Source organism: Argiope bruennichi, chromosome 6, assembly GCF_947563725.1.
Source record: "Argiope bruennichi chromosome 6, qqArgBrue1.1, whole genome shotgun sequence".
NCBI classification, from domain to species: Eukaryota; Metazoa; Arthropoda; class Arachnida; order Araneae; family Araneidae; genus Argiope; species Argiope bruennichi.
The window spans coordinates 97,842,765-97,854,668 of NC_079156.1; the positions used below are offsets into that span (position 1 = coordinate 97,842,765).

General features: G+C 30.4%; 1 protein-coding gene across 1 annotated transcript; it reads right to left on the reverse strand.

The window, feature by feature from the left end:
- Positions 1-619: 619 nt before the first annotated feature.
- On the reverse strand, positions 620-3,054 carry LOC129972431 (adult-specific rigid cuticular protein 15.5-like). Its single transcript, XM_056086568.1, has 3 exons — positions 3,019-3,054; positions 1,923-2,024; positions 620-1,077 (listed from the first exon to the last, which is right to left on the reverse strand). The coding sequence occupies exons 1-3, from the start codon at positions 3,028-3,030 to the stop codon at positions 742-744; spliced, it is 450 nt and encodes a 149-aa protein (XP_055942543.1). The 5' UTR covers positions 3,031-3,054; the 3' UTR covers positions 620-741.
- Between the last annotated feature and the right edge of the window lie 8,850 nt (positions 3,055-11,904).

The following is an 11,904-nucleotide window of genomic DNA, read 5'->3' on the forward strand; positions in this document are numbered from 1 at the left end:
TCTAAAGTAAAAAGCGATTAGTTTATAATTGAAATAAAATTATTTTTAGCTATTCGGTTTCTTAAAAATCATCCATTGTTTCAGCTACAGTTGTTTTTTAATGATATTTAAGGCAATGGATGAGAAAAAGCGGGGGGGGGGGGAATGAAGCTTTATTAAATACTTGAAGGCTTGGGATTTCTTTTTCCGTAATGTTTGGCTCTGATTTCAATACTAGCACAAAAACTCAGGTCCAGAAAAAAAAATGTTTAGCTGCTAAAAGGAGGAATTTTAAGGAGGTCTTGTTTTCACTACGTCATCATCATATACTATAAATCTATTCTCTAGTAATCTTGGTTAATTAGAATTATTTCAATAATAAATATATACACAGAAGAAGAAAATACCAAACTTAATCTATGGCAGAGGTGAGAGCTTTGCAGAAATGGACACAGATAAGTTAAGCTCCGATTTTATTAGAAAGTATAGTTATCAATGCTTGCAGATTTTTGAAAATCTGCAAGCATTTTTTTTTTTTTTTTTTGAATTATTCAGGAAATGCAAGAAAATATTTTATACTAGCCCAATGGAGAAGGATATTTTTAAGTATAAAAATAAATAAGACAAAATAGAACTAAACTTGTAATTCATATTCAAGACGCAATTTATTTCATGTTATTGAAATACAGTAATTCAAAATAAATAATACATCTACAATTTCATCATGGCAGATAGAGTTCATGTACGCCGAACAGCAGCTTTTTAAAGCAGAACTTTGCCGTGTCCAGCAGCCAAGAGGCCTGCTCCATAGCCCAGGCCGAGGGGAGCTCCATGTCCGAGACCGACGCCGTATCGAAGACCTAGTACACCAGCATGTCCGAGAACACCTCCGTAAGCTACTGGAGCGGCAACTGCAGGGGCGGCATAGGTCAAAGGAGCGGCGATAGCTGGGGTAGCGTAGGCTGGAGCAGCATAAGACAAGGGAGCAGCGACAATTGGAGCGGCGACAGCAACTGCTCTTCCTACTTCAGCCTTGGAGTTGACAGAACCACTTAATCCATCCTTGATGTCATAGGCGTAAGCATAGTTGCCAAAAGACTGAAAAAAAAATAATAATAACATTTAAACCTTTAGAATTAAATTTAAAATTAGGTATTTGCAGAAGAGATTTAATTTAAAACATAGTAATAAAAATATTAATCAATGGTTTTATAAAATGAAATAAAGTAAGATTTTAAAAAAATCTCTTTTTTTTTCTCCATGGTCAGATTGAAAATTTGTCTTTTTAAATGGATATATATATATATAAGAATGTGCTATGATTTATAATAAAATAAGGCTATTATTTTATTTATTTTTAGTTTAAGTATATATGTTACAAAAATGTTCAATTCGTCTTTGGATAGTTTAATGCTAAAGAATGCTGTTGTCATTTCCAATTTGTTTTTTATAGTTTGCTGCGAATTTATAAACGGAAGAGTCTTCATTAAATTTAGAATGATTACGAATTAAAATATTACTAAATATATAGTTACTCATATGATTATATAAATAAATGAAGCAAAGATTTGGGACTTTTAAATTTCAAATATAATTATTTAGATAATAATTTACCATTTGAAAATAGGTATTTACCGAAATATCTAAATGTGAAATAAGCTTCAGATGTTTCAAAAATCGAGATTTCAATTGGTCAAAGACTAAATGACTTATTTTATGTATTTAACAGTGAATTACAGAATATTTATGTTTAATACTTAAGATGAAGTGCTGGTTTTTACACTACCTTTAATATTTTAATATAAATTATATTCTCATTTCGGTATATAAATGATATTTTAAAAGTGTTAAATCACAAGTTAAGTCAAGTAAATTAAAAGATATTACACTTAGTTTATTTCTAAGGAAGAATTAATCATTATTTCCTAAGTTCGTATACTTACGTCTTGTTGTCTGGATTCCACGCTGACTCCGGTGTTGACGAGGGGTGCTGCAAAGAGGGCTGATCCATGAGCAGCTGCGAGAGCAGCGCAGAAGATAAGTACCTGAAAAAGGTGATAATACTACTTAGAAACAGAGATAATATTGCATAATATAAACAATCATTATAAACAGTAAGCATAATTTTTAATGCTTGATTCTTCATTTTATTACTCTATTTAGTGATGATTACAGCGATATCTATTTCAATTAATGAACGATTGTAATATCAGGATTATGTTCTATTTACTAAACAGAATTACAATAATTTAATATCTATTCATGAATTTGCGGAAATTGTTAGTTTCTCACCCTGAATAAATTTGTATGCAAAAAGCAATGAAGAATGCCACAACGTGATACTTTTTTTTTTCATTTTATTTTTGCGGCTGAAACTTTTAAATATATTTTCATTTCTGAGATATTTTTTTTTATTATTTTTATTTTTTTAAAAAAAAAACTAGAATATTCTTATATATTAGACTTAAAAATAGCTCACTGTAAATTTTACTAATTTTTGAACCTATATTTATCTTCTATCTACTGAATCTATGCTCGTTTTAGTTTAATAATCAAACCAACTTCTTCAAAAAATACTTGTAATGGATTATGGCTTAAGTGTTTTAATTTTCGTACTTAAAAGCTTGGAATTAAAACCTAAATTAATTCATATCATGGTAAGTTTTGAAATAAATATTCATCCTAAAATATTCATTCATATCATAAATACTTGCTTTGCAATCAGCAATTTTCTCAATACAATTCTTGAACAAAAAATGAAAAATCTATGAAAACAAATAAAAAACATAAAAGTTGAGTAGATCTTAAAGCTAATCTATATGATCTTCAAATATTTTTTCAATGGCTTTATAAGTTATTTAATATCTAATGAAAAATTCCAAAATGAATTAAAATAAATTTCTGAGGAAAGACAAACTTAAGGAATTATAGGTAAATAGTGATTTATTTTAAATATATTTGAACTTAAAAATTTTATTACAGCCAGTGCTATAACAGAAACGTTTTGAACTAGCAAAAATGGAAAAAAAATCTATCTACCTTAGCGAACATGTTGACTGCAAGATTTGGCTTAAGCTGAATCTAATGGTTTGAAACTGAAGCAGAGCCGGTATATATACTCCTCATATTATGTAAAATTCCTTTATTTGCAAACAACCAATTAAGGTTATACATTTTTCTATTTTACTTACGTCATTGTTTTAGAAAAAAAATCATTCGAAAACGGGTGTGATATTGATGGATTTGGTTCTATCTATAGGCAGCGAATGTCCTTCCAAAGGCAAATTGAGATCAACGTTGAGATATGCTACTCTTTTCTGAACCTTGAAACGGGTGTGTCACTGAGTTTCAAGAAGAAAAGTTATGTATTAATCTCTTTTGAATGTCTTTTGCTTTCTTTACTAATATTTATTATGTTATTCTATAGTAGTAAAACTTTTCGCTTCAAATAGGACACATTTTTTGTTGGGTTTTTCTAAGCTTGTCAGTGATAATTCATCGTAATTGTTAATATGTAATAGTTGTTATTCTCTTGTATTGTTCAGTCAAAATTATCCTGAAGGTTCGATACTTTCACATTTCCCTCCTATTTGCAATTCGCATCAAACATGGAATTTTACATCAGCATTTTTGTTTCTTTGCCTGAAGTGTGAAGCCATATGCTTTATACTCATTGTAAATAATCGTTCGTTGTGCCCAAACAAATTTGTATTCATTGCATTATACTTTTTCTTTTCTTTTCTTTACTTTCCTTCCCTTTTCTATTCTGTTCTTTTTTTTTTCTTTTCATTTCATTTATACGACATGTAAATGAATTTCTTTTTTAAGTAAAATACAATTGCTTATATTTTCACATGAACATTGACGGTAAGAAAATTTAAATGTGCAAATCTCAGATATAAAATATTTCCTTTTGAAAATAAGAAATTAATATTGTCATTTAGGTTCTTTAGTGTAGAACTCAATGACACACACAAGAAGTAGAACTGAACCAAGTTATTAACTCAACTCTGAACTGAGAACACGATGACTGAAAAATCTTCTGCTTTTATACTAGCAGGGTAAGTTCCAGAATACTTTTCTGGAGACAGTAAGAAAAGAACAGAACACTTGTCTGGTAAACTAAAGAAAGGTCCAGAATCTTCTGGAACATGAAATAAAGGAAAACATAAAATGAAGGAATTAAATATTTACACAAACTGTGAATCGCATTGTCTCTAGCGGGATTCGAACTTGCAATCGCTTGATTATGAGATCAGTGCTATTACCATTCGGCCCTGGAGAGTCGACTGCCGCTTTTCAATGCGACAATATTTTTCTTTTTAATATATCCCATTGCGCCCATTTAAAATAATTGTCAGAACTATAGAATCAGTACACTCAGTGCAAACACAGAAAAAGATTTAGCCATTTTTTTTTAATTCTTATTAAAACCAATGGTATCTAGAAACATCATCAATGGTCCGTTGCCCTCAACTGTTGTCAATTTTTGAATGAAATTTGAGAAACATTATTATACATTCCGGTGGAAACCCTCTGCCCCGAATATGTAAATTTTTATTTCATATGCAACCTCGTGACTTTAGATATATCATTAAGGTGGTATATTCCCTCTACCTCCCTCTTCATCAGATATCGCGAAACAAAGCTCCAATTTCCTCAATTAGACGATATTTCATAAACTAATTTCTCCAATTTGAAAGCATTGTCAAGCAATCAAAATTCTCTATCATTGTTATGCAGTTATAAGTTAAAACAATGCATTCTTATTTTTTTTAACATGAATTTCACCAAAATTGGTCGACATGATTCCATTAATATGATCCTTGAAGGTGGCTAGTATTAAATATATGATGGCTAGAATTAATAAGATTTATTTAATAATGTCTAATTGTTTTGATGATCTACGTCTAATTCTAATATCAGTATAGATGCGTTGATGTAAGTAAAATTTGCGCAATAATCATAGGGAACTCTGATTGGTTAGTTATAATTCAAAGTGGCGAAACTGTCGACGACGGAAATGAACGAAATTAGTTCAATTGCTGAAGTCGACGGTTACGTCAAACTTATATTTTGTAGTATCTATTAATCTGGAACCGAAGGGGGCAGATGACTATTGTTGACGTATTGAGGGATCATAAAACTTATAAGAAGGAAAAAAATTTGAAATCGGTAAAATAGTTGTGGTTAGTATCTCTATCGCATGTGGACCTCATATAATATGTTCAATGAAGCAGTGTCTTTTTCGATATCTCTCAAAAATAGAGAGTAGAAGAGAACAACAACAACAATTTTTGACCTCTAATTACCTAGAGGTCATAAATTTCTCGGAGAAACAAAAATTGGCGAAACTGGTCCTGCGGTTGAGGCTGCTGAAATTTGTTGTGTGATTTCCCCATAGCCATTGCAATATAAGGCGAAGTTTTTTTTATTATTATTATTATTATTATTATTATTATTATTTCTCTCAAGAAGAGAAAGCAAACGATCATTGATGATATACCTGTAGGTTATGGGCATTCATACAGAACAAAAATTGTTGACAAGTGGTTGGGCCTGGTGGACTGGTTTCTTTATTTTCTTTATTATTTTATTATATAAATTTCAAATATTTTGACTTAAAAATTTCATTGTTTCTATGTTGTTGCTTTTTAGTTTTCAGAATTATCGAATTTTATAGTATAACAATAAATCTGCTGTTCATGTACTTCTGTTTTGGCGATAATTTCTATTCCAATTTGAATTGCTTGATGATATTTCATTTTAATAGAGCATTTTCAAATACTGGAACCTGAATAGCTATAGGAATTTGATATAAGAATGTGGTATTGAAGCTGTATAGGAATTTGATATGAGGTTTCAAATAATTACTCTTTGATGAGCCAGGCAACTTTTGAAATAGCATTTTATTTATCTTCACATTTTTTATATATGCAGTCTTCTGAGCCAATCCTATAATTTAAGCTTTCTTTTCTCTAATAGTAAACTTACTATTAAGATAAGTCATGTTTCTATTTCTTGAAGATAAAATTGCTCTTGATTAGTTTGAAATGTATGTGAGATTAAATGGCCAAATTTTTTATCGTAATATTAAAATTTCTGATTGATTTATTAATCACTGTCTGGTCTTGTTATATATTTGTGATGTTCAGAATATTTAACCTTTTTTTTCATGCTGACATTCTAAATCAAAAATATTTTCAACTTAAATTCGTTGATTTCATGGACTCACTACATACTTTCCTAAAAGGCAGACAAAAAAAATTGTAAAAAAACATTCAGTAATTTTATTTTATATTTTTTTGAAACTAGTTCATGTTAGATTTTCTTTGTATTCATTTTGCATGTGCCATTTAAATAAAAATAAACTATTCTTCTCCTATTTATTTTAAAGGTGTTGGCACGTATTTTAATAAAAGACATTCAAGAATAACATAGATTGTTAACGTAGAAAATAGTGCAAGTTTTTGGTTCTTTCCTACCATCCTTGTTTAAGAAGAAAACCAGAATAATTTGTGAGGGCAAAGCGTTTATTTCCTGACAGATTTTGTTCCGGCTTGCATATCATTCATTAGATGACCTTCAAATAGCGTTCTTGCCACTGAAAGAAGTTATTGACGTACAAAAACTAGACTTAGTGGGGAGGGGCTGATTCGAGATTGAAAAAGAAAGTGGAGAAATGAAACCTGATATTATGGTATTCAAGTTTTGCATTATTTTTTTTTCGGATAATCTTTTCGTGATAAATTTTCCTTTTATTATTACGCGACTGTTACTTTCATTAAATGCAAATATAAATATGTATTCGGTAAATAAATCAAACTCAAATCACTCTTTTTTCAAAAGTTTCAAATCTTGCCAGTTTCGGATGACCATCGTTTTATTATCTTAAATTTCAAGAATAGTAATTATTTAATTTTCTATAATTATCATCTTTAAAAATGAATTATCAATAGTCATTGAAAACACAATTTTATTGACATAATAATATAGTTTATTGTAGGTGTTTTCCGATTTTTAATCTTTAGTTTCTAATCCATTATTATAAATATCACGAAAATTTGACAAATATCTTTTTTTCACAAATTCACTACCAGGATGTGCTACATATATAGATTCAAAAATGAATAAAATTTATCAGTTTTCTGATATTTAAATTCTGAAAATGTTAAAATTATATATTGTATAAGAAATATCCATAGATGCAAAATTTCCAAAATCTAGCATTCTTAGCATTTCAAGCAATTAGGGAAATATCAGTTTCAAAATTCCATCTTCGCAAACATGAAACTTATAAAATGTATGACGGACATGAAGAATCTTCAACTATGACATCTGATACTAATTCACCCCTTGCTTCAAACTGCCCTTTCAAAAATATTTGATAAAAATACTTTTTTAAGAAAACAACTTTTATTATTCTACTATATAACAGATTTTTACTTTCTTATAAAAGAATTATAGAGAAATTAATAAAATCATCATAAAATTCTAACTCATGATTTTGGCGAATCTCCAAATTTCAGACCTACCTAAGTTCAAAACAGCATATTTTTGACATTGTGACTGCCATTTCAAGTTTTTGCCTTTGAACACGATAGCTCAAAAATGTTTTGAGTTAGACAACAGAAATTTAGTGTGTCGACTTATGATCAAATTTGTAAATATCTTCTGAATTTTGAAATAAATAAATTCAGAGGAAGTCTGGTTCTATGGTTCCTGAAATACAAGTGGGCTCAAAAACTTCTAAATATAAAAATCTATATCGATAATATTTGGAACCCATATATAGAATCTAAAGTGCAGATTCGCATGACATTTTGAATAAAATCCGTCTAAGGCTTGACCGTCTGTATGTACTTTTACACGCATATAAATGCTATAAAGCAATCACAAGAACATGGCACAATATATTCTTATGATTACAACTGTAGTTCCAAGTCAAATTTTGCTTTCAATCAGTCCGAAAAAAAGGAATTCAAAATAATAATCGCATTTTAGCTTTAGTAAAAACGCAAGATTCACACCAAAGATCAAAATTTCGGAATATTCTTCCCAACTGTCATTCAAAGTTTTCCCGGCTTTATCCAGTATCCATATTTTTGTGAGGAGGAATTAAGGATATGATCTATATTAGAGAATATGCAATAAAGTTTCCGAAGACCACTCCCGCTGGTGTGTTAACTGCGTCCGATCGATTAATCGTTAAGCAATATTCAAAGATAGCTCGCTAATTGGTCCTTTCGTAAGTACCAAATATCAGTTATCATCATGCTGTTAAAAGTATGCTACTACATTTATTAGTGAATTACGAAAATGTTTGGGTAGACCACTCCCGAAGTGCAAATTAAAATACCATTTATTAGTGAATTATATAGCATCATTAATCATTTATTAGTGAATTATATAGCATCATTTATTAGTGAATTATGAAAATGTTTGGGTAGACCACTCCCGAAGTGCAAATTCAAATAGCATTTATTAGTGAATTACACAACATCCATTAAGCATTTATTAGTGAATTACGCATAAATATTTAGCCAAATAGCATTTATTAGTGAATTACGAAAATTTAATTCGGGAGACCACTCCCGAAGTGCAACTTAAAATACCATTTATTAGTGAATTATATAGCATCATTAATCATTTATTAGTGAATTACGATAATGTTGGGGAGATCACTCCCAAAGTGCAAATTACGACCCAGAACTTTAAAATTTTTAATTCATCATTGTAAGTAATATGGTACTTCAAAGTCAGTTTTTTTAAAATCTTAAACTACTGCTAATGATGCAACACACATGGAATAAAGATTTGATTAAATTAATTTATTAACCTGATAATAACGTTTTTAAAATAATAAAAGATAATCTTGTCATTGGCGAGTGTACTTAATTTCAAAGCTTCTATAAAATATGAAGATAGGTAAATTGTCGATTACAAAATTCTAGCTTTACAAACTTCAAACAAGTCAAGGTAAAATATAAAAATAGACATCTAATTAAAAAAAACAAATGAAGCCCAAACTTCTAGGGGATTGATTTTTTGAAAAAATAAACGAAGCAAATTATTACATTATTTTTTTATCGTAACATTGTAACTGTAAATAAAATCTCCTGAAGTTGAACTACATAAATAATTGTAACAAAAATAAAATTATTTTTATCTAATTCAGAAATTTGCAAATCCGTTTATTATTCTTTTATAAATTAGCAAATTAGTAGTCAAAACAAATACAGATGACAGACAATAGGCGGATGATATTGTAATACACATTTTTAAACATAAATTCAATATTTTTTGACGGGGATGATTTAAAAAGAAATAAATGTCTTCACAAAAATAATTGCACTTCTGAAAATATCGTTTAAAAATCGAAACGATTTGTAACTTGATTATCAATTAAACAATTAAAATATGCATGTCAAAATGTCAAATGTATGCTATTGGAAAATGTCTTGAAAAGCTAATTGTTAATAGGATTTCCTGGTTTTTGCACAGCAAAAAACTCTTAAACGAGACCCAGTTCGGTTTCACTCCGCAAAAATGTTGTGAAGATGCTCTCCTTTACCTGAAAGACGTAGTTGATAAAGGCAAGAAGAAAAATATGCTTACAATTTTGATTTTTCTTGATATCAAAGGAGCTTTTGATCATGCTTGGTGGCCGGCTATTCTCGTTTTGCTCAAAAATTTCGCTATTCCAAGTAACATATTTCATCTGGTCAGAGATTTCTTGAATGATAGGTCTGCCTCTCTTACACTCGGTCGTGTTTCAGTTTCCCGTTCCTTGCAAAGGGGCTGTCCCCAAGGCTCCGTCTCTGGTCCACTTCTGTGGAATTTAATAATGAACAGCCTTCTTGCCAGACTTTCGAAGATCACAGGATGTGAAACCATAGCCTTCGCGGACGATCTGCTCATCTGCTTTCAGGGAAAATGTCTTGATGATATTTTTGAACTTGCTCAAAGCACATTGGATGATATTTTAAACTGGGCAAGAGATTTCAAAATGGAATTCAACCCGAATAAATCAAAGGTTATGGCTATTAAGAAAAAGAACGTGGACTTTTCTAGCAAACAACTATTTTTTAACAACATACGACTTGAAATGGTAAATGAAATCAAATACCTAGGGGTAATGCTTGATGACAAATTCTGTTGGAAAAATCATATTTTATATCTTTCCAAAAAATGTGAAAACATTCTGAAAGGACTTAATCGTGTCTCTTGCAACACCTTTGGATTGAAATCCAACGTTATTGGCATGATCTACAAACAGGGAATTGTTCCTTTTGTCTGCTATGCCTCTAGGGTTTGGGGTAATGCTTTGAAAAAAAAAGATTAACTGTCGAAATCTTCGTAGAATTCAAAGAAGAATTTTACTTAGAGTTATACGTGGCTACAGAACTGTAAGCTACGAAGCCTGCTTTGTCATTTCGGGGTTTCCCCCAATTGACCTTTTCGTCCTTCAAAATAAAGATTTCAAAGCTAACGTTATAAAAATTACACAAGATTCCAAAGTGTCTTTTTCCAATCTTCCACATCCTGCTGAACGTCTTCCTATCGAAATTATCGATTATAAGGACAACGTTCTTAGCAATTTTCCTGTAGTGTGTTTTACTGATGGCAGTAAACTCAATCACCGTGTTGGACTTGCTTTTGTTGTGTTTCAAGACGCAGTTGAAATGGAACACTTTATGTTTAGAATTCCCGATGAGTGTAGTGTGTTCCAAGCAGAATTGCTGTGCCTCAGTAACTCGCTCAAATGGATCGTAAACCACTGTACTCTGTCATCTAGGTTCCTTATTTGTACGGATTCTCTCTCATCCTTATTTTTGCTTAGTAATGTTTCTTCCTGCAACAAAATTGTAGTGAATTTTCACATCACTCTTTACGAGCTTAAAGCAAGAGGAATTAGCGTTTGTTTTTCTCATGTCCGAGGTCATTCTGGCATTTTAGGGAATGAAAGAGCCGATTGGCTTGCAAAGCAAGCTACAAAACTAAACATCATTGATCCTATGAGCATTCCCAAATCTCACATTCGTAATGAGAATCACAAAAAGACCATTTTCTTATGGAACGAGCTGTACCAAAATTCGTCAACTGCCTCTTTAACCAAATTATTTTTCCCCACAATTTCTCAAAGGTTGAATAACAAGCATTTTTTCAGTGATTTTCACTTAACAAAATTTCTTACTGGACACGGTAATTTCAATTACTATCTCAAGAAATTTGGATTATCGAACACTGATCTGTGCTCTTGCAGCGTGGGTGGAGTTCAAAATGTCGAACACTTGCTTTTTGATTGCTCCAAACTTACTGAAGGGAGAAGAGATTTTGTTGTGGATCTAGATGCCTGCAATATTAAGTTTCCACCTCCGCTTCATGTTTTGGTCTACAACAAAATGGCTTTTTTCTCATTCTGTAAATTTATTGCCTTTGCTGCTTCAATTTTTAATTAGTTTTGTTGTTTATTTTTCCTGTTGTTTTTATCCTTATTTTTATATGTACATATTTTTTTTTCTATGTATGTAGTTGTTTCAACTTACCTCTGTAAGCCTTGTGCTGTACTTTGTGGTGCACAAGGATTGACTTATTATTAATAAAAAAAAAAATCATTGTTAATCAATAAATTTAAATGATGTTTTCTAACATAATGCATTATTTGTACATTCAAACTTCAGTAAACTAAATCTCCAAATACAGAATTTCATTAAATAAAATAAAAAATAATAAATGTGAAGTTAACGTATTAACTGGCCGTGAATTCCAATGTCAACGACTTATCAAGAAGGGAGGAGTTGCATTTACTTTCCACCAGCGTAATAATTATTGTGTCCAGTTAATTTTTTTCTCGTTATTTTTTTTCTTTTCTACTTTCAAATACTATAAAAGAGAATGTTAGCGACGCTCACTTCATTAGCA